The sequence below is a fragment of the Chiloscyllium punctatum genome, chromosome 8, assembly GCF_047496795.1.
Source record: "Chiloscyllium punctatum isolate Juve2018m chromosome 8, sChiPun1.3, whole genome shotgun sequence".
Classification (NCBI taxonomy): Eukaryota; Metazoa; Chordata; class Chondrichthyes; order Orectolobiformes; family Hemiscylliidae; genus Chiloscyllium; species Chiloscyllium punctatum.
The window spans coordinates 111012498-111036735 of record NC_092746.1 but is presented as its reverse complement, the minus strand read 5'-3'; the positions used below and the strand labels follow the sequence as shown (position 1 = coordinate 111036735).

Here is a 24238-nt window from a genome sequence, read left to right as displayed (position 1 = left end):
TTCTTGGTAGGTTGACCCACAATGCTGTTGGGGAGGCAATTCCAGGATTTTGACTCAGCAACATTGAAGGATCAGCAAGATATTTCCGCGTCTGGATGGTGAGTGGTTTAAAGGGGAAGTTTGCAGGTGGGTGGTATCTGCTGCCCTTGACCTTCTAGCTGGAAGTGGTCCTGGGTTTAGAAGGTGCTGTCTGAGGATGAATTTCTGCAGTGCATCTTGTAGATAGTACACACTGCTGCTACTGAGTGCCGGTGGTGGAGGAAGTGAATGTGGTTGTGGATGTGGTTCCAGTCAAGCGGCCTACTTTGCTCTGGATGGTGTCAAGGTTCCTGAGTGTTGTTGGAGTTGCACCCATCCAGGCAAGTGGGGAGTATTCTATCACATTCCTGACTTGTGCCTTGCAGATGCTGGACAGGCTTTGGGGAATCAGGAGGTGAATTACCTACTGAAGTATTCCTAGCCTCTGACCTGCTCTTGTCTTTAAATGGCTTGTCCAGTTGAGCTTCTGGTCAATGGTAATTCCAAGGATGTTGACAGTAGGGAACTCAGTGATGGTAATGCCATTGAAAGTCAAGGAGTGGTGGTTAGATTGTCTCTTATTTCACATGGTCATTGCCTGATGTTTATAATGTAAATGTTACATGCCCCTTTTCAGCCCAAGCCTCTTTATTGTCCAGATCTTGTTGCATTTAGACATGGATTGCTTCAGTATTCTGAGTCATGAGTGGTGCTGTAAATTGTATAACCATCAGCAAACATCCCCACTTCTGACCTTATGATGGAGGGAAGTTCATTCTTGAAGCAGCTGAAGATGATTGGGCCTAGGATACAACCTGAGGACCTCCTACAAAGATGTCTTGGAGCTGAGATGGCTGACCTCAACCACAACCATCTTCCTTTGTTCTCGACATGATTCCAACCAAATTCTGGATTAGTGGTGCTGGAAGAGCACAGCAGTTCAGGCAGCACTCCAACCTAGCTCCCTTAATTTTACTTAAAGGACTATACCCCCTTCCTATCTAAACCATTGAAACCAAAGTGGACCACAACCTCTGGCTGTTCACACTGCCGCAGAAGAATGTTTTATTCCATGACCTCTTTGACCCTGGAACTAGGGAGGCAACATACCATCCAGAGAAGAGTATTTGGACTTGATATGTTAACTCTATTTCTCTCTCCAGAGATGCTGCAACATCTGCTGAGTTTCTCCAACATTTTCTGTTTTTATTGCAGATTCCCAGCATTTGCTTTTTGCTTTTATTTATTATACCAGCCTGGGGTTATCTCTACAACCACTGAGAAGCCTGTCTGCTCCCCTGCGCAGTGAACCGCTAACTCAGTTGTTCATCCATTCTTCTTCCTCTCCTCCTGTACAGCTGAGCTGCTCATGGTGCCGTGAAACATGGCTCTGACCTCACAGTCTTGAGGAACCAGAGCCCTCACCAACTTGCAACATGATAAACCAATTTGTGAGCAGGGCCTCAGAAGACTACTGCATGACATGCCTTGACTCCAGATCCTTGTACTGCATCAGGACTACCTCTCTGAGCTTGCTATCCATATAGGTCCCAGCTTCATGGATGTGCCACAGTGACCCCTGCTAAAGTTCAAGCACTTAAAACTGGAACTCAAGTACCTAAAGCTGGCAGAACTTCCTGCTCATGTGGTCATCTAAGTCACCGGTCGGGTTCATGAGTTCCCATATATCACGAGCACATTCTTCGATTGTTCCCATCTTCAAGTCTTGGTCTAATTGTTAATGTCAGAGTTACATCATCATGAATATTATTACTAACATAACCATGACCTTTAAATTACAAATTTATACTCATATGCATTTCATTCCAGCTAAAATGATAAAGTATGAACATTAATGAGCTGCGTAGGTGGGGACAGCTGAGTTTTAGATGTGAAGCCAGTAATATGATAGCATATACAAATCACAAGGGATCATATTATACCATTTGGAAGAATCATCATTATTCTAAGTATCACAGCATGGACTAATGTAAAGTTATTACCCCCAATGATTAATGAATTGTACCACGTAATAGTTGTAGTTGGTTGAACTCAGTTACATTTGATTTTATTTGGCTGTATCTTCCTGACCTGGTGCATCTTGCTGTTATTTAGTATTTATCAAATCAAGCAAATGTTGGCAGCTGTGGAACTTTGGAAGCTAATGTCTCTGTGTCAGGCCTGGACAAAGTCAACTCTGCAATCTGCAGTGCACTTCCAAATGCACAGTCCAAAATCAAGAGTTGGCAAAGTTGCATGTTCAGTAGTAGATAGAAATCTATTCCAGAGGACTTTTCATCATCTCAGGAACTTCCAAAATGCTTTAAAGCCTAAGAAATAGTAGTCTCTGTGAAACGGGAAACATGGAGCTAATATATGTAAACTGGCCTCCCATAAACAGCAATGAGATAATGACCAGATAATTTGTTACTTTGGATTATCGATTGACCAGTTCACTGGGAAAGAAGTTCCCTTTCCCCGTTTGAATAGTCTGTTTTATACGAAGGGTAATTGCACCTGAAGAAAGTTTAATTTAAATCTTTGCAAAGCTCAATTTTATTCTTTGGCAAACCTGGTACTATTTTGGCTTTATTTTAACTGAGAGCATTAAAAATTTAACAATTAATGGGTGATTGAAATCTGGAATTGTCTCATAAGGATAGTGAATGCTGAGCCAGTTGGACTTTGCATCACTGAAATCTTGTAACAGACAAAGGTATCAGAGGGTTTGAAATGAAATCAGATTTAGGGGAAGTGGTAAAGCAATGGTAATGTCACAGGACTAGTAATCCAGAACCGAAGGGCAACGTTCTGCAAATATCGGCTCATTATCACATTATGATAGATGAAGAAATTTGAATCTTGAAATTTGAATTTAAGATCTAGAATTAAAAAGCTGGCCTTGTGGTGAATGTGTAACCTTGTTCATTGTTGTAAAAAAAACATATCTGGTTTCCTAACATTCTTGAGGGAAGAAAATAGACCATAATGCCATAAAACCATAAGATTTCGGAACAAAGATGGTTGGGTCACTTGTTTCTGCTCCTAAGGGAAGGTGATAACCTAGTGGTATTATTACTGGATTATTAATCCAGAGATCCAGGTCATGTTCTGGAGACCCAGGCTTGAATCCTTCCATGATAGTTGGTGGAATTTGAATTCGACAATAATCTGGAATTAAGAGTCGAATGATAACGATGAATCTATTGTCGAGGGAAAAAAAGACATCCGTTTCACTCATGTCCTTGAGGGAAGGAAATCTGCCAACCTTACCTGGTCTGGCCAACATGTCACTCCAGACCCACGGCAATTTGGTTGACCTCTGGGCAACTAGAGATTGATAATAAGTGCTGGCCCAGCCAATGATACTAACTTTTTATGAATAAAAAATGGAAGGGAGTTTATCTGCAGCCATTCTGGGGTCTAATTGAATGGCAGAGCATGAACAAGAGACTAAATGGTCTATTTCTGTTTTACCATAAAGTCATAGAGACATACAGCATGGAAACAGCCTCTTCGGTCCAACTCATCCAAACCAACCAGATATCCTAAATTAATTCAGTCCCATTTGCCAGCATTTGACCCATATCTTTCTAAACGCCTCCTATTCATATACCCATCCAGATGCCTTTAAAAAATGTTATGATTTGGAGGTGCCAGTGTTGGACTGGGGTGTACAAAGTTAAAAATCGCACAACACCAGGTTATAGTCCGACAGGTTTATTTGGAAGCACTAGCTTTCAGACCGCGGCTTCTTCATCAGTGGTGATGAAGGAGCCTGATGAAGGAGCAGCGCTCCAAAAGCTAGTGCTTCCAAATAAGCCTGTTGGACTATAACCTGGTGTTACGTGATTTTAACTTTTAAGTGTTGTAATTGTACCAGCCTCCACCACCTTCTTGCGCGCCACTCTCTGCTTGAAAACATTCCTCCTTGGGTCCCTTTTAAATCTTTCCCCTTTCATCTTAAACCCATGCCCTTTAGTAGATTAGAACTTGTGACAAGTGCCTGGAAAATCTGAAGTTTGAAGTTATCTTCTACAGAAGGCCGACATTAAAATCCTGCATCACCTAAAAGCTGCGAATGCAGTCTTTGGCCCCCTGTGGGAGCTATCAAAAGTACATGACACCAAAAGTGAACCCAAGCTTATGGTCTACGATGTGACTGATTTCAGCTCCAAACTATGAAGGTAGCAGCAGGGAATACATAGGGAAGGCATCTCAATCCATACGTTCTGTCCACACTAGGAAAACAATTTGCTGTTAGCTGCACAATGTTGGTCATATTGTGATGGCAGATGCACATTATATTTTGTGAAGTGGTATTTTAAAATAGGTAGATAGAAGTGGGAGGGTGGTGTAAACATTTTTAAACTGGTCACTGGGTCAGGAGGTAATTTGGAACAAAGTGTTTCAACTCAAAGCATATGAATGCAGCTAAGCACCTGGGAGAAATCTGAAGTACACAGGGACTTTGGAGTCCTTGTTCAGAATTCTCTTCCATGTTCCAATATTTAGAATAACCTTCTTGCCTTTTTTAATGGACCAGACCAAACCCCCTCAAAACATTCAGATGATAGTATAGACCCTTTTTCTTATTTTAAAGATAAATGTAAGGTGTTGTGTTCCAGATCCAAGTCAATTGGCCAAAGCTTTATTCATCCACTATAGTTAAAATATAACAAAAGAAAGAAGGAATTGGAACAATTTAACTCTATTAGAAAACTTAACAGAACAATAGAACAGTAATGATTACTAATTAACTATTCCAGTATTGTAACATCCCATAAACACGCCCTTAGCAAAAAGCAAATTCAAGAAACAGATTGTCTCATGTGCAGTTGTGCAATCCTGGAGGAAAGAACATCAAAATACAATTCTGAGAGTGAAAGAATTCTAGCTTTCAGCTGGAGCAAAGAGAGATGTGGCAGCCTTTTCACAAGCCCAGCAGCTTCTGCTGCTGAAAACACTAAAAATCCTGTCTCTGTTGATAGGAGCTTGACCACACCCATTCAGGCTGCTTCTATTGTTCCAACTTTAAAACAAAAACACCAAAGGCTTCACAAGTTGTTTATCTTCTTGTAGACTGCTCATTGCCTGTCCCCCAATCTCACTGTAAAAGAAACCAGGATAAAACACACTTCTTCAAGCCACAGTATTATCATGCTCTGTCATTTGCCAGTCAGCCAAGGATTTTATATGCTTTATTTTTGAAAGAAAAATAGTTTTATCACCTTACCCTGCCATCTTCAAAGATTTAATTATATGAAGCTCTAGGTTTAGCTGTTTCCTCACCTCCTTTATACAGTAGTACTTCCGTGGCATGGTGGCTCAGTGGTTAGCACTGCTGCTGCACAGTGCCAGGGACCCAGATTCAATTCCCACCTTGCACAACTGTGTAGAATTTACATATTCTCCCTGTGTCTGTGTGGGTTTCCTCCCACAATCCAAAGATGTGCAGGTCAGGTGAATTGACCATGCTAAGTTGTCCATAGTGTTAGGTGCATTAGTCAGGGTAAGTAGGGGAATGGGTCTGGGTGGGTTGCTTTCCAGGAGGTTGTTGTGGACTTGTTCAGCTGAAGGGCATTTTTCTATACCAGGGAATCTAATCTACTTCACTTCAAGTTTAAAGAACATAATTCTGAAGAAAATTAAGAACGCTGGTTTAAAAGTTAAAGGTTTTCATTGTATGAGTAGTAACTTTGACTAAGACAATTTTTAAATTTGCACCATGGAAAATTCTAGAATTGTCTTGTATGCCTATGCACGAAGGATGTGCTAGGGAAGCCAATAAAGTCTTTCAACAGCTGCTATTTTGAATTTTTGTACAATTCAATACTGTGGGCATCTCAACAGTGATATCCGGCTACCCACATTACCAATTTTTCTCAATATTGATCTATCAATAGCAAGAGTGTTAATATATAGACCCAGTATGAGCACAATTTGCAGTAAGATCCGTAGTGTACTGTAAAAAGCCTTAGTGAATGACTTTGGCTTACTATTTGTACCTAGAAAAGAGCAAAAACATGTTGATTGGTTTACAAGAGGTGGTGTAGGAAGTGGCTCTTGAGCAGCATGATGACCAGGAGTAGAGCCAAATGACTTCTTTTTATCTATGTTGTATATTCTACATAATCCACGCAAGTAAATATCAGGGCTAATTTCATCAGTCTAAGACTTAATTAAAGGTAATCCTTGATTTAATTTAGATAGTTCGGATTATAAACGTTTCTGCAATGATTGAAGCAAATCTTTGCAAAGCCAATTTTACTTTTTGGCAAGTTGGTGCTGTTCGGCTTTATTTGAACTGAGACCATGAAAAATGAACAAACCAGGGTGCCATTTCCAATATCCTTGATGCATTGTTTGCCTAGAAATACTTCAGATTAGATTAGATTACTTACAGTGTGGAAACAGGCCCTTCGGCCCAACAAAGTGCAACCCACCCATACCCCTACATCTAACACTACAGGCAATTTAGCATGGCCAATTCACCTAACCTGCATATTTTTGGACTGTGGGAGGAAACCGGAGCACCCGGAGGAAACCCACGCAGACACGGGGCGAATATGCAAACTCCACACAGTCACCTGAGGCAGGAATTGAACCTGGGTCTCTGGCACTGTGAGGCAGCAGTGCTAACCACTGTGCCACCATGCCACCCACAAATTTATGTTCAGAGTTGCCTGTATGAAGGATATCAGGTTTACATCATCAAACTTGCTCTGAAGGCTGAGCAAGATAAAACTGAGTTACAGTTAAAGGTTTCTCTTTTTCCTTAAAAAGAGTCATAAAATCTATTGAATTGGTAATGAATTCATGGAATGTTCAGACCTAAAAGCACTTTCTTTTTAGACAAAACAAAAGAGGCTTTTTTTTTGCATTCTAAATAAAAAGCTTCGCATTACAACAGAACTTATATTGCACCAAATTAATTGCCTGTGAACTCTGCTGGAAATACTTCATAGTAACTCCCCTCATAGCTTTGTAGCTGGTTTATAAATTTTCATTTATATTAGAACACTTTACATCAATAATTTGGATTCTGATATGGACTCATTAAAAATTGTGCACGTGCATTTATATAGCACCTTTGGTACAGTGAAGTACTTCAAGAAAAAAAATTAAGATGCTTTGCAAGGGTGCCAGTGATTGAACTCTGACACTGCGCCACCTCAACAGATGTTAAACAGGTTTCCAAAGGCTTGGTCACAAGGTTGGTCATTAAGGAGCAGCGAGAGGATGTGGAGACATCGAGAGAAAGAAATCCAAAGCTGAAGATAAAACAGCTGAAGCCAGAGCTGCTAATGTTGGAGCGATGAAACCTGACGACATGCAAGAATTTCAAGATGATACAAATTTCAGAGGATGGTGGGGCTGGAGGGGGTCACAGAGATGGAGACAGGCAAGGCCACCGAGGTACTTGAAAATAAGGGTGTGTCAAAGTTGATAGATAGTGTAAAGTGGGAAAACACTAACTAGCCACCAAAAGACACCACCCACTCTCACTAGTTTCCATGCATACAGACAAAGAAGGACACCACTTTGACTGGGACAACACACACATCATAGGACAGGGGAAACAAAGATGCACATGGGAAGTCTTAGAGGCGTGGCATTCTAACCAGAACTCCATCAAGAAACACATTGATTTAGATCCCATCTGCCTTCCCTTGAAAAAAAGAACCAGACATGACATCACCCACCTTAGAAAACCAAGACGTATAAATAGAGAGGCAGGACCTAACACCAGTGCTTCACTGGAGACTCTCACTGACGATGTTACCTAGTCATGGTGACAAAAAATCTGAAAACAAATCTTCCAGCTGAGCGAGCTAACTTACATACTTATCATCAATCTGAGCTACAAATCTTCTCAAAAATTGCTAACTGGCCAGAGTAATTGTGATCTGAAGTTGTCTAAATCTGCTTCAAGTCAAAGAACGATTGAGGCTTGGTCATTTGAAAATGAGCCACTATTAGGCAAGGAATGAAAAAAGAGGGAACCAAGGCAGGTTGAAAACAAAACATGGTGGAGATTACAGCGGGTCAGCCAGCATCCATGGAGAGAAAGCAAGCTAACTTCATTTGAGGTGAAACGTTAGCTTGCTCTCTCCCCATGGTTGCCACCTGTTCCACTGTGATCTCCAGCATTTTTTGCTTTCAGTACAGATTCCAGTATCTGTAGTAATTTGCTCTTACTGAGACTGGTTGATAGTGTTGAGATGCTATGATCTAATTGAATGGTGGAACATATACACATTTTCCTATAACGTGAAACAGCTATGGAAGGACTGTCTCCTACAACTTCACCTTTCAGTCATTTGCAACATCATGTAAACTCAAATATTAAGAACTTGCAAAATGCTCCATCTTAAATTCAATTTGAATACTTTTAACTGCAGCAGAGGGTTAACTATATTGAATTCCTTTAATTAAAAGTGACACGAATACTTTGACAGGTGTGAGCCTGTAGCCAGCAGTGTATGTGGTTATCTTAGCTGCAAATTACTTTAAGCACATCTTTACTTTGAAGAGGTACATGTAGCATGTTGGTGATGGCAAAATAACATCAAACTCAGTGATGATGAATGTTGGTTGTGTGTGATAGAGATGTATGTCTGTTTAGCCGGTGCTTGTTCTTAAAGGTATTAGAGGTTCAGGAGATGCTCCTAAAGAAACATTGCTTAGTTTTTAAAAAAAAAATCATTTGTGGGATCTGGCTGTGAGTGGCTTAGCCACAATCCATTGCCCATTCCTAATTGTCCTTGAAAAGCTTAAATCTTATGCTCTTAAAAAAAATAACAACAGAGATAGTGGGTGCATTGATTGTAATTTTCCAAAAGTCCTTGGATTCTGGAGAAGCACCAGAGGATTGGAAATAAGCTACCGATGTGACACCCCTAATGAAAAAAAAAGAATGAAGGAGGCAGAAAATGGGTATTTGAAGGCCAATACAAAAGTAATAGCAGCATACTTGGAAAATCATAATGTCATCAAGCAGTGTCAACATAGCTCATGAAAGGAAAATCACGTCTGACTAATTTATTATAGTTTTGTTTTGCGTAAGTTTCAACCTGGGTAGATGGAGGGGGATCAGTAGTATTCAGACTTCCAGAAGGCATTCCAAAAGGTTATTTACAGGTGGGCAACTTGTGAGCAGTGAGGTTCCACGGGGATCAGTGCTGGGAGCACAACTGTTTACAATATATTTAATATATTAATGACAAGGATACCTGAAGCAAATGTACTGTAGCCAATTTTGTAGACAATACAAAAATAGATGCAAAAGCACATTGTGAGTGGAATACAAACAATTTAGAGATATTGATAGCTTAAGTAAGTGGGCCAGAATTGACAAATGGAGTATAATGTGGGAAAATGTGAAGTTGTTTATTTTGAAAGAGAGAACAAAAGAGCAAAATGATTTAAATGGAAAAATAACTGCAGAAAGCTGCAACATAAAAGGACTGAGGGATACTTGTACATGAAACACAGAAAGCTAGCGTCCAGGCTCAGCTTAAGGGGCTTGGAGTATAAGAGTAGGGAAGTCTTACTGCAAATTTGCAAGGTGCTGATGAGTTTACATCTTGAGTACTGTAAGCCAAACTCTTTTTGGTCCTCTTCTTTAAGGAAAGATGTCATTTCATTGGAGACAGTTCAGAGAAGGTTCACAGAGATGATCCCCTGTATGGAGTAAAGGTTAAACAGGCTGTGCTCTACTCACTGGAGTTTAGAAGAATGAGAGATGATCTAATTGTAACTTAATGCATTCTTAAGGAGCTTGAAAAATGTTGAGAGGATGTATCCTCTCATAGGAGAGCTAGGACCAGAGGACATAGTCTCAAAATAAAGGGGTGCCACTTTAAGACTGAGATAAAGACAAATTTCCTCTTTCCAATGATTGTGAGTCTTTGGAAGTCCTTGCCAAAGAGAACTGCAGGGCAGAGCTCTTGTGTATCTTTCAGGCTGAGATAGATAAATGAATAGGCAAATCAAAGGTTACAGGATAAAAACAGGAAAGTGGACATGAGGAATGTCTGATCAGTCATGATCTTATTGAATAGGCAGAGCCAACTTGAGATCTAAATAGCCTATTCTTGTTCCAATTTCTGAAGGGCTTATAGTCTTAAGGTGGTGGTGGACTGTCTTCTTGAACTGCTGCTGTCCATTTGATGGAGGGGGACCCACAATGCCAATGGGTAGGACCTTCTAGTGTTTTGACACAGCAACACTGACCCAGTAACCTTGAAAGAAAAGCGATATCTTTCCAAATCATGATGATCAGTGATATTCCCATGTATCTGCTGCCCTTATGCTACTACAGTTTGGTGACCATGGGTTTGGAAGGTGCTGACCAAGGAACCTTGTGGAATTTGTAACTTGAGCACATGGCTGCTACTGAGTGTCGGTGGTGGATGTTTGTGGATGTGGTGACAATTAAATTGACTGCTTTGTCCTGGATGGCGTCAAGCCTCTTCAGTGATATTGGAGTTGCTGCTGTGCATAATGTATATTGTACATGCTGCAGCCAAATTGACCTGTTCTCATCCCTACAGTATGTTCGCGGTTTCACCAGTTAAGGTTTTGATAAATGGTAATTCACAGACGTTTGATAATGGGGGATTTAACAATGTTAATCTGATTGAATGGTGAGGAAAGGTGGTAAGACTGTCTGACCAAGAGATAGCTATTGCCTGGCACTTGTACAACCTGAATGTTATTTCTTATTTCAGGGCTGGAATTGTCAAAGTCTTGTTGGTTAGGCAGATGAAGTGGCTGCTACCTGGGGTGTCGTGAATGGCCCTGAACTCAATACAGACATCAGGAAACATCTACATTTCTCTCCATATGATGGAAGGAAGATCATTGATGAAGATTTTGTATTTGTTGGATGCCAGTCATCTCAGCTCAGGACATCTCTGCAGGAGTTCCTCGGGGTAGTGTCCCAGGCCCAACCACCTTCACTTGCTTTATCAATGACCTTCCCTCCAGCATAAGGTCAGATGTGCAAATGTTTGCCAATGATTGTACAATGTTCAGCATATTCATGACTCCTCAGAGAGCGAAGCAGTCCATGTTCAAATGATACAAGATCTGGACAATATCAAGTAACATTCACGCCACACAAATATGACCATCTCCAATAAAAAAAAACAGTCTAACCACCAACCCTTGATTTCAATTGTCCAATTTACCATCACTGAATCCCCACTGTCAACTTGATGGGGATTACCATTGACCAGAAACTCAACTGGACTTGTCATATAAACTCAGTGGCTACAAGAGAAGGTCTGAAGCTAAGAATACTGTGGTCATTAACTCACCTGATGAGCCCCCAAAGCCTATCCACCATTTACGCAAGTCAGGAGTGGGGTGGAATACTCCTCACTTCCCTGGATGGGTGAAGCTCCAACCATACTCAAAAGGCTTGGCACATTCAGAACAAAACAACCCACTTGATTGGCACCACATCCACAAATATGCACTCCCTCCACCACTTACTCAATAGCAGCAGTGTGTACTATCTGCGAGATTCACTGCAGAACTTCACCAAAGATCGTTAGACAGCATCTTCCAAAGTCACAGGCACTTCCATCTTGAAGGACAAGGGCAGCAGATATATGGGAATGCCACCATCTTCAAGTTCCCCTCCAAGCCACTCACCATCCTGACTTGGAAATGTATCACCATTCCTTCACTGTCGTTGGGTCAAACTCATGAAATTCCCTCCCTGACAACATTTTGGGTCAACCCACAGCAGGTGGACTGCAGCAATTCAAGAAGGCAGCTCACCACCACCTTATCAATGGAACCTAGGAACAGGCAACAAATGCTGGCCCACACACAGTCCCACGAATGAATAAATTAAAAATGCTGAAGCTGGTTGGGTTGTGTATACAACCTTATTAGACACTCCTGTGTTAATGTCCCATGGTTGAAGTAATTGGTCTGCAACAATCACAAACCACTTCCTTTGGATTATGTGTGACTCCAACCAGTGGAGTGTTTTGATTTGATTCCCACTGACTTCTCCTGAACATGTGAAATGGGAGAAAGAGAGGCTGTTTGGCCCCTCAAGCCTGCTCTCCATTTTAAAAAGGTGATGGCAGATTGGTTTGTGTTTTGAATACCACATTGCCCATCTGCACCTGATAACCTTGGACTCCCGTGTCTGTCAGGAATCCATTTACTGCAGCCATAACAATACCTAATGACCTCGTCTTCACAGCTTTCCGAGGCAATTTGTTCACAACTCTCCGAAACAAATAATTCCTGATTTCTGTACCAAAGGTGTGAGTCCTTATCTGAAAACAGTGTCCCTTAATAAGAGGAAGCATCCTTTTCATGTCCTTCTTTTCAAGATAATTCAGGGTCAGGATTTACATAAAGTTGCCTCTCACTTTTCTAAACTCCAGTGGAAACAATACAAACAATCCTCATAAGGTAAGATTTGGAGGTGTTAATCACCTGATGAAGGAGCAGCGCTTTGAAAGCTCGTGCTTCCAAATAAACCTGTTGGACTATAACTTGGTGCTGTGTGATTTTTAACCACATAAGACAACCCACTCGTTTCAGGTATCAATCCAGTAAACATCCTCAGCTACCTCCACCACCATTCCCTTCCTTAAATAAAGAGACCAAAAGTAAATGTCAGTGTTACGCACAATTGGTCAAATGTTGTCGTGATGTCAAGGGCATCAATGTTGCCTTGTTTCTGGAATTCGATCCGTGTACATGGTTGCTTCGAGCGTGTAATGGGGTCAAAAGCTGAGTGCAGGTACCTAAGCTGAGCACCAGCAATCAAGTTATTGGTGAATAAATGCCATTTGATAAAATGGTTAACAATACATTCCATAACTGTACTGATAATTGAGATTAAGTTGATAGGACAATAAATGGCCAGATTTGCTTTGTTTAGCAGTTCGTGGACAGAGCATAGCTGGGCAATTTTCCACATTGTTGGATAGATGCAATTGTTGAAATTTTATGGATACTTTAAGAACCCAACTCCATTATTGGTGAGACGTTATCAGGTGCCATATTCATTGCTGTATCTGACATACTCAGTAATTAATTAATGTTACATTGAGTGAATTAAATTGGCTGAAGAATAATGTTTGTCAGAATCTTTGGAAATGTATCTTTTAGCATTTCTACCTGAAGATGGTTGTAAACATTTCACATTTGTATTTTGCACCCACCTGACGATCTCCACTACGACTGAGGATAGGAATGCTTATGGAGCCACCTCCTGGTCTTGTTAGTTGTTTCTACTGCCACCAGTGACTGCAGAACTTTGATCTGATTCATTTGCTAAGGAGTTGCTTGGCTCCGTCTGTAGCGTGCTGTTTCTGCTGCTTATCATACCTATGATGCAGTGTACTAAATTCATCAGGTTGGGACTCATTTACCTAGTGCTTCTACTGGCATGTTTTTCCATACGCCCCAGTGATTCTCTTGTTCACCAAGCTTGATCGAAAGGTTGAGTGGACCTTTGGTTTATAGATTATGGTGGAATATAATTCTGTTGGTGATAATCAACTCACAGCTCTGCAAGTTGTCTAATATTAAATTTCATGATCTAAGTGGATCATTCCTTTCAATGATCCATGCAGGCACAATGGGCTAAATGGCTTTCACTGTGCTGCATAATTATGTAGAAATTAACACAAGACATTCCATGCAACAACAATGTTATAATTTTAGCTGTTTCGATCTCAATTTGTTTCCAATTAGCTTCACAAAATGAGCGTTACCTGTCGTGTCGATTTTTGACATAAACATTAGCTGGATATTGTTCATTTAAAGATTAGCCAATTTTGCAAATGTACTTGCAATTCATAGTACCAAATAAAAGCTCACCAAGCAGGTGAAAGAGGAGGAGAAAGACTAAGGAAAGGCAATTGGAAAACAAAATGGGATTTCTTCATCATAAGTCCATTGGCATGATTCATGGATTTGTTGCTGCTCAAGATTGTGACACTCAGCAATCATTTCATAGAACCATAGAAGGCCTATGCTGTGGAAACAGGCCATTTAGCCCAACAAGTCCAACACAATCCTCTGAAGAGTATCCCACCAAGATCCATTACCCTACCCTATTACTCTATACTTCCCCTGACTAATGCACCTATCCTACACATCCCGGAATACTATGGGCAATTTAGCTTGGCTAATTCACCTAACCTGCACATTTTTGGACTGTGGGAGGAAACCCAAGCAGACACGGGGAGAATGTGCAATCTCATTTGTTAGTATTCCTATGACACTTTAAGGAAAAATGAAGTTTGATCTTTATTATCAGTCACAGCTTTGATTGTGTTCGATAAATGTCCTTAAAATTTCCTAATGCAGCGATTAACATACCAAGTTGCTATGAAATTTATTTTTCTGCTATTTCACAGTAGACATTAACCCTTTGACAATAAGTGAGTTATGACCTTCTAATGCAATGGACCTGATGAAAGCTTCTTCCATTATTATTGCAGTACATCATCAACTTCATAGTTTTCTATTATATGATTTTAAATCTCACCTTGACATTTGTTTATCATTTCTGAAAGGTAAAAGCTTATTTCCAAGTAATGTCCTATATTTTAACGTAATATTACAATTTGAATATTTATCCACAAAGTTGCAAAATAGCCTTTTCCTATTTTCCAATGTAAAGTGACTGGCTAGGTCAGCAAGTGGTTAGCACTGCTGCCTCACAGCGCCAGAGACCAGGGTTCAATTCCCGCCTCAGGCGACTGACTTTGGAGTTTGCACATTCTCCCCATGTCTGCGTGGGTTTCCTCCGGGTGCTCCGGTTTCCTCCCACAGTCCAAAAATGTGCAGGTTAGGTGAATTGGCCATGCTAAATTGACTGTAGTGTTAGGTGAAGGGGTAAATATAGGGGACTGGGTATGGGTGGGTTGCGCTTCGGTGGGTCGGTGTGGACTTGTTGGGCCAAAGGGCCTGTTTCCACACTGTAAATCTAATGGTGTCAATACTCAGTCAAGAAAGAAGCGCCTCACATTATTGCAGAAAACTGTGAACAGTACAAGATACAAATTATACAAAACAAGACATGAGAAAGGCAATATTTGGCCTATTAGAGGGATTGATGAATTTCATTCAGCGTTGCTTACAAATCTGGCAACATCATCCCAACTTGCTCAGCTGAGAGAATGTTTTAACAGCTCCTGCTCATATTTTATTCCGTGCAAGTGAATTTAGGGGAGTTAACTGTCAACTGGCAATTCCTACATTACATGCTCAACATAGCATCTCCTTAGCATTTCCCACAAGATATGGCTGCTTTGTCAAGATGTTTTCTTTATTATTTCAAAGGAAATGGGATCAGGACAAAGCTGTCTGTTCACATTGTGTTAGTTGCTGACTGACTTTCTCAGTAATGATTATAGCATTCTTAATTCAACGTCATCAATTCTATAAAGAATCTGTGGTAATGAAATCATGCCATCCATTAAAAGAGCATGATGGCCTTAGAGCTTCTATTACATTCAGATATGTCACATTGTTAATAGAGGGTACTATCTGAAGCATTGAAATCAGATTTTATCCAAAAATTTGCCTTTAAAGCTCTGTTCATCGGGTGGCACGGTGGCTGAGTGGTTAGCACTGCTGCCTCACAGCGCTAGGGATCTAGGTCCCATTCCACCCTTGGTAACTGTCAGTGTCGAATTTGCACATTCTCCCCGTGTCTACATGGGTTTCCTCTGGGTGCTTAGGTTTCTTCCCACAGTCCAAAAATGTGCAGCTTAAATGGACTGGCCATGCTAAATTGCCCGTAGTGTCCAGGGTTATGTAAGGTAGTTGGATTAGCCATGGGAAATGCAGGGTTATAGGCTGGGGAGGTGGGTCTGGGTTGGATGTTGTTCAGATTGTTGGTGTGGACTCGATGGGCCAAATGGCATGCTTCCACACTGTAGGGGTTCGATGAATTGATTTTGAATTATTTTTGAAAGAATTAAGTTAATAAAAACACATTTCAGCATTCTCATAATCAAGAATATATTGATCCCTGCCAGGTTTTGAGGCATTGATCCCTGTATTGATAATGTTGCCTAGTTACAATGCTCTATTATTCAAGATTTTGATTCTGAATTCTATATTCACTAAAGCATTTTTTTCTCAGTCTAAATGTCTCCACAGTTTCAGGTAACAATAGCTTTAAAGAACCATTTTTGCTACATTTGTGGAACTGCAATTGTTTTCATGATAAAAATAACTAATCCCTGCTTTTCCTTCATGTTGCTTTTACAGCAGATCAATACTCAAAATAGCAGTGTGATTTGTGATTTAGTTATTTTGAAATCCAATTAACCTGTAGGTTGTCTCAATGTCTTAAATTACACTTTTGTTTTGTATTTCTAATTGCTATTGCAAACTGCAGTCAATATTGTCTATTAGAAAATACTGATTCTGTCTTTGGTTAGTTCATAGCACGTCAACCTTATGCATGTTTAATTGTCAGCTCTCCAACTTAAACTTACAGCTGTTACGCTGATCCTTTTAGTGATCAAGGACTCCTCAGTTTTGGAATGTGAATGCTTTGCAATGTATTCTCTGAGTTACATTATCTTACAGCATGTAAAATCTGGGGCCACAAGATCTGGGGTTAAAGTCACACGTGTGTGTGTGTAGAAAATTAGACCGATTGGTTTCATTATAAATACTGATGTCTGAGGTGGTGAAGTGGCTGGGTTGTTATCTACACACATAGGTTTATACTTTGGGATATGGATTGTCATCTCACCACAAAAGCTGATGGAATTTAAAATTCTACTCTTTCCCTTCTCTCAAAGAATTGTGAGTCTGTGAAATTCACTATACCAGAATGCAGTGGACACTGGACAAAATTAAGGTGGAGATAGTCAGATCTTTAATTAGTTATGGTTATTAAGAGTGGGCAGGAAAGTAGAGTTGAGATGGCGATAAGATCAGCAATGATTGTGTTGAATGAATCCCGAGAGGCATAGATAAGGTGAATATTCAAGGTCTTTTCCCCACGGTAGAGGAGTCCAAAACTAAAGGGCATAGGTTTAAGGTGAGAGGAGAAGATTTAAAAGGAACATGAGGGGCAACTTGTTGACATAGAGAGTGGTACATATGTCGAATGATGGGTCAAACGCAGGCAAATGGGACTGGTCAGTTGAAGAAACCTGGTGACCATGGTTGAGTTGGGCCACAAAGCCTGTTTCCACACTGCATGACTCTTACTCGATGAACAGTAGAGCAGGTTTGAGGGGATAAATTGTCTACTCCTGCTCCTGAATCTTATGTTCATCTTTGCATAAATATTAAGGGCTCTTGGGGTGATTTGGATTTGTCCCTATCTCTAGGTCAAAAATTCTGGGTCCAAGTTCCAGATTCCCATGAGGTGTGTCATCATGTATCCAACAGCATGAATGCAATTTATTTCCTATTCCTTCTCTCAGCATTTATGTTTTCATAATCCCAGGAGAACAACTAGAGATACAACAACTACCTGAGAAGCTATTAAATGCTAGAGGTTTGAAATTGATATTGATTAGACAAGAGTATTGAAGCAAAAGGTAACTGATAGACTCCTGGCTATGTTTCCCTCTCAAGCTCAGTATATAAAAGAATGGTTAAAACTCTAACAATGCCTGAATCTGAGCTGGATAAATGTCAAATTTCACAAAGTCACGATTGTCCAGTTGGCCCTTCGCTATAGAGAGATTAATATCTCAACCACCCAAGTGTTGGGAAGCATAATATGAACATGTTCTTCGATCGCTTGCATGAAATTAACTCAAGTTGACTGGAACTGCTATACCTTAACCCGTGACCATGCAAAGTAGAAACTTCTTTGCAAAACTGCACATACCCAGATGTTTATTAATTGAGATATTTTTCAAGTGTTTCTGCAGGGAGATGGTGATGTAGTGGTATTGTCCTCGGATTCACTGCCCTAGGGATGTGGACTCGACTCTCATCATGGCAGAATGTGAAGTTTCAGATAGTGAAAGTCTGGATTAGATGCCCTCCAATCTGTTGCTGTCCAAAACCCATCGGGTTCACTAAAATTCTTTGAGGATGGAAATCTGCCATCCTTGTCTGGCTTACATATGACTCCAGAGCAAAGTGGTTGAATTTGAACTGGTCCTGCAAGTAGTAATTACGGCAATAAATACCGGGCCAGCCAATATTGCCACAAATAAATTTAATTTAAAAAATCAAACATTATCTGCAGTATTGTCCTAATTGTTGACCCAACATACTCCTGGCTCCTTCAATCTCTAACTCAGGTACAGGCAGACTCTCTGAGAAGCTGCCTCTTGATGAAATACTTTGGCTATAATGCACGGTACATAAGTCATTGGAAAGTGGTGCAATACATGAACAAGTTTCTTAGTGCTTTAAGGGTAGCATCAGCAAAAGTTATTTGTTGCATTAGGCACATGTTTGTCAGTAGAACAGAAGGTGCATTGTTTGCTGCATGAACAATGGTTGAGAAATATGCCAAGTGACTTAAATGTTTACCAACCAATTGTTTGGTTGACTAATGAGATTAAGTAACTGCAGTGATAAATTACATTTCCACTATTTAATCCTTTTTCTTGTGAATTAAAACAGGGGCAAGGAGTTGCTGGTATTCCTTGAGAGTTTAATCCAATCCAGAGTTCTTTGTATCATTCAGAAGTAAAATGAAGGAGAGACTTTCTTAGCTAACATGATTATGAAAATTTGCTATTGGCACCAAACCAGCAAGTGGATATTTTCTTCGCCTTGTTGTAAAATACCCAAGGCTAAGATTGATTTTAGATTCTAAGGATATCGTGAGATACAGGGACAAAGTGGTAATGGGGGCAGATTTGGAGCATAAGGGTGAAGTGAAATTTTTGTTAAAGTTCAGAACGAGGGTCCTAAGTTCTGTTTGGTAAAGGTGTCACCATAAGGAATGCACCAGTTGACACCAAAACCTTTGTTTCATTAATAAAGCTGTAATGCCTGGGCATGTTCTCACCTGTTTGCAAAGGTCAGGTCTGTGTGTATGGACTATATGTAGCTTCAAGCAAGTGCGAGTCTAAGTGCATTTCTATGTGATGTGATAATGTCAATGGATTAACAATCAAGAAGTCAGGCTAACGTTATGGGTCTGAATCCTGCCATGGCAGATGGTGAAATTTGATTTCAATATAAGTCTGTAATAAAAAATCTTAGCCAAATGGTTGTTTGTTATAAAATAAAATCTGGTTCTCAAATGCCCTTTAGGGAAGTTAAAATGCCAACATTGCCTGGTCTAGCATGGTACTCCCAATGGTTTATGAATACTTATTGCAAGTACATTATGTTCTTTAGTGTAATTTTTTAAAGAACTGATCCATGATATTTGGCATAATTCAATTGCTTGTATTTGAAACAAGCTAATTGAAGTTGATAGCTAGGAGTTTTTAAAATATGCACTCATGAATATAGCACAAGTATTGTACAGGCTGAAAATATCTACTATCCATTTTTGTTATTTTCTTCCAGATATAGAAGTAAGTGAAATCATCATAGTCCCAGAAGACCATCCCTTATTAAATAGAGATGACTGGTGTTGAGTTTATCCAGAGGGTCACAGCATCTTTGGTGCACAGAGGGTCACAGCACCCATTCCTGATGAAGGACTTATGCTGAAACATGGACTCTCCTGCTCCTCCTATGCTGCCTGACCTGCTGTGCTTTTCCAGCACTACACTTTTCAGCTCTGATCTCCAGCAGCTACAGTCCTCACTTTCTCCTCCATGGTAGTCTTAGCTAATGCAAGCCGATTAGCTCAGTTGGTTGGAAGACTGGCTTGCAGTACAGAAGTGACTCCAACAGCCCAGATTCACACTGTCTGAGGTGACCTCTATGATCCCACCCTTTAGTTGAGATGAGGTGAGCCTCAGGTGAAACCCCACCAGTCAGCTCTCTCTCCAATGGAGGGGTAAGAACGATAGCGACTTTACCTTGTATTTTCTATGTACCCCAGACCCCAGGTGAGGTAAGGTGAGAAGCTAAATCTCACAGGTCAAACAGAAACATTTCGCCATTGGTGATGAAAAGGCAATCCCACTCATGAAATGCTGCTTTTGAAATAAATTCCTTTTCAGACAATGTTGCAACTTGCGGCATTGACCGGTCCTGCACACTCTCTGTTTTAACCGGGCCGAGTGGCCGTGCAATTTCACGTTCCAGTTGTTATCGTTATTCCTAAATGTTAAATCGAAGGGACTCAATTTAGCGAAATGTTCCTGTCAGCTCTAGGGGCGAGTGTTCCTTGCGCTGATGTCAGTGAACTTCGTCCCGGTATGTTGTCAAAAAGACCTCATAAGACCTTTTGGTAAGTAGTGGATATTTGGCTGTTGTTCAGGTCAATATTTATCACTCAACAAATGTCGCTTAAGAATAGAAACATGTGAAAGTTTCCCAAATTGACTGTTGCACTTTATAGCACAAATCGGGACCATACTTGCACTCTCCACTGACTAAAACACGTCGGGACTCGCTGCGGGCATGACCAGGCGCTAGATAAATGTAAACCTTTCCCCTCTGTTTAGGAGTATCTGCTTCCAGTGCGGGTTACCTGCATTCTCAAGTTGGGAATGAGGACAGTATTGTGTGTTCGCGCTGAGGTGGGGAAGCGCAGTGACAGGACAATGACAATCTCTCTCTCTCTGTCTGTCGGCGGTACCTGCTTTGTCCAATATATCCACAGAGGGGTGCTGCAGCCTTAACACACCAAAAATTCAACACTCTCTCCCTCGCATCTGCTCAACGGGAGGGGGCGAGATGCTGAGCCGAGCTGGGGAGGCAATGCAAAACCCATCGCCTTGTTGGTGGTGGTCCATCGCAGCTTTGTGGGGTTACTGTTCCCCTGAGGGGCACTGTAGCAGCTGAAACCGATTTCTCTTCATCTGCAAACACACACACACACACGCACACCATACTCCCTGTCTGATTCACCCTGAACCCCATCTGCATCTTCTCCCCATCGCCGTGGGAGCCTGTCCGGCTGAGATTCTGCACCCCATTCCCCCCGAGTTTGGAACAGTTTGCGGGGAGGTCAGGAATAAATCGGGTTTAAGTTGTTTTGGTGGATTCCTTCCTCGTCAGTTCCGGCTGTTTGTCCTTTCTCTCTCTGTGTGTGTGTGTGTGTGTGTGTGTTCACCACTGGGAGCGGTGGGTCAGGTGTAGCCTCTATCTGTGTGTGTGTGTGTGTGTCTGAGAGACAGAGGGAGAGTTGATATTGGAAGCGCAGGGAAAGGACAGTCGCTGATGTAGTGAGACTGGAACAGCCTCCAGCCCCTTCCCCCTCCGAGCAGAGGGAGAGCCAGGAAGGCAGCGTGTACTGAATGCAGTATTCGCCCGGCTGAACCCCTCCTCCTGATGCCAGTGTCAACCCACCGGCTCGAAAGGAGATGTTCTAACTGCATGTCGATTCACAGCCGGCGGGGTTATCGAGGACGCTTGATCCACCCCTTCTGGAGCGGATAGGCCTCTCCCTCCCTCACATCAGGACATATCTCTGTCTCCCTGTATTCCAGCCACCTCCCTCAACCCCCCCCCCCCCCCTCCACCTCACTCTCTCCCAGTGGACCCTGTACGACCGGCGTCTGCGCCGAAGTTGGTGCCGTAGTCTCCAGAGCTGACTTTGTGATGGCTTCGCTGTATCAGAGGATCACGGGGCAGATCAACACCTCCAGATCTTACCCAGCTCCCGCCGAGGCCAGTCACCTTCTCGGTGGCCAGTGCAATGATGAGGACAACGGAGGGAAAACTGCACGGTCCCTGGAAGACAACCGAGCCCGGTACCATTACCAGCACAGAGCTGACAGTGAGGACGATGATGTAAGATGATCATTACCTGTTCCTTATCTGTTTGGCTTCACGTACCGTGTGTGTGTATGGCTGACCAGTGTAGGCACACCTGCGTGCGTATATGCATCTGTGTGTGTGGCTATGTCAGCATATGTACACCTTTGTGTGTGTGTGTGACTGTGTCAGTGTATATACACCTGTGTATGTGGCTGTGTGTGTATTTCCACTTGTGTGTGTGAATGATTATGTCAGTGTACCTGCACCTGTGTGTGTGGCTGTGCCAGTGCATTGGCACCTGTATGTGTGTGGCTGTGCCAGGATATATGTATACCTGCGTGTATGCACCTGCGTGTGACTGTCAGTATAAATGCATCTGTGTGTGTGGCTATGTCAGTGTAGATGCATAAGTGTTTGCACCTCTGTGTATATGGCTGTGTCAGTGTATCTGCACCTGTGTGTATATGCACCTTTGTGTGTGTGTGTGTGTATGTGACCATGTCAGTGTATATGCACCTGTGTGTGTTTGTACCTGTGTGTATGCACCTGTGCGTATATGGCTATATCAGTGTGTATGCACCTGTGTGTGTTTGTACCTGTGTGTATATGGGCTATGTCAGTGTGTATGTACCTGTGTGTTTGTACCTGTGTGTATGCACCTGTGCGTATATGACTATATCAGTGTGTATGCACCTGTGTGTATTTGTACCTGTGTGTATGAACCTGTGTGTATATGGCTATGTCAGTGTGTATGTACCTGTGTGTGTGTACCTGTGTGTATGAACCTGTGTGTATATGACTATGTCAGTGTGTATGCACCTGTGTGTGTGTACCTGTGTGTATGAACCTGTGTGTATATGGCTGTGTCAGTGTGTATGCACCTGTGTGTGTTTGTACCTGTGTGTATGCACCTGTGCGTATATGACTATATCAGTGTGTATGCACCTGTGTGTATTTGTACCTGTGTGTATGAACCTGTGTGTATATGGCTATGTCAGTGTGTATGCACCTGTGTGTATATGACTATGTCAGTGTGTATGCACCTGTGTGTGTATGTACCTGTGTGTATGAACCTGTGTGTATATGACTATGTCAGTGTGTATGCACCTGTGTGTTTGTACCTGTGTGTATGCACCTGTGTGTATATGACTATGTCAGTGTGTATGCACCTGTGTGTGTACCTGTGTGTATGAACCTGTGTGTATATGACTATGTCAGTGTGTATGCACCTGTGTGTGTACCTGTGTGTATGAACCTGTGTGTATATGGCTATGTCAGTGTGTATGCACCTGTGTGTATATGACTATGTCAGTGTGTATGCACCTGTGTGTATTTGTACCTGTGTGTATGAACCTGTGTGTATATGACTATATCAGTGTATATGCACCTGTGTGTTTGCACCTGTGTTTATGAACCTGTGTATATATGACTATGTCAGTGTGTATGCACCTGTGTGTGTGTACCTGTGTGTATGAACCTGTGTGTATATGGGCTATGTCAGTGTATGTGCACCTGTGTGTGTTTGTACCTGTGTGTATGCACCTGTGTGTATATGACTATGTCAGTGTGTATGCACCTGTGTGTGTTTGTACCTGTGTGTATGAACCTGTGTGTATATGGGCTATGTCATGTGCACCTGTGTGTACAGTATATGACTATGTCAGTGTATACGCACCTGTGAATATGTCACTATATATACATGTGTGTGTGTCCCTCCTGTGCGCCTTTCTGTCTTTATCTGCTTCATTTGAACCTCTCGGGCCTCTTTCCCCCCAAATCGCTGTCTCGTTCAATCTCACCAAGTTAACCTGGTATCAAGTTGCTCTTAAGTTTTCTATTCAATGGCAAACTGCGTGTTTTGTTCGCTCGGCGATATATTTATAGACGGTAGGATTACAATCCACGTTATGTTTCTGTTGTTGCAAAAGACAATCCTTCGTCCTGGTTGAAAGTGTGTATGCGGGGTGGTAGTGAGGGGACCCCTCCCGTACAAAGTCGAGCTCAGTTATACATTTGAATGTAGTGGACGCCGGCCGCTGAGAATCTGTGGAATAAAATGATGCTTGGCTTCGCTGGAAGAAATCGGAAACCGTTTGAAAAGTTGAATTTACATATCGCCTTGGCAACCTAGGCATCTTTAATAGTTCTGGCCTGATCCCTGATCAGTGCAGGAGTGAAAGCTCCTGGATTCATTTTCTGATTATTTTAGTGGCGTTAGTCTGTAAAATGCTTGGGAGGAATCGAGCCACCAGCCCGCTAGCGGCTGCTGCTGCCGATATTATTAGGGGATTGAGCTGTTCCTGAAGGATGCGTGACAAATGCTATTTGCTGCTCGTTGTGTTGCTCTCGATGGGATCGTTAAGGTGCAGGATTCCCTTTGGCTGGGTCCCTTCTAACCAAA

The 24238-nt window shown here is 41.7% G+C and overlaps 1 protein-coding gene across 5 annotated transcripts in view; it reads left to right on the top strand.

The window, feature by feature from the left end:
• dpp6a (dipeptidyl-peptidase 6a) overlaps positions 1-24238 on the top strand; it is a 1516786-nt gene that overhangs the window by 304388 nt on the left and 1188160 nt on the right. For 2 of the 5 annotated variants that reach the window (XM_072576236.1, XM_072576234.1), the window contains exon 1: positions 21615-21870. The exons of 2 other annotated variants lie outside the window; for them this stretch is intronic. In XM_072576236.1, the coding sequence (XP_072432337.1) occupies positions 21679-21870 (192 nt within the window). In that variant the 5' untranslated portion in view covers positions 21615-21678. Of the gene's footprint in view, positions 1-21614; positions 21871-24238 lie in introns of those variants that run through there. One more of the 5 variants, XM_072576235.1, reaches the window with a different exon arrangement.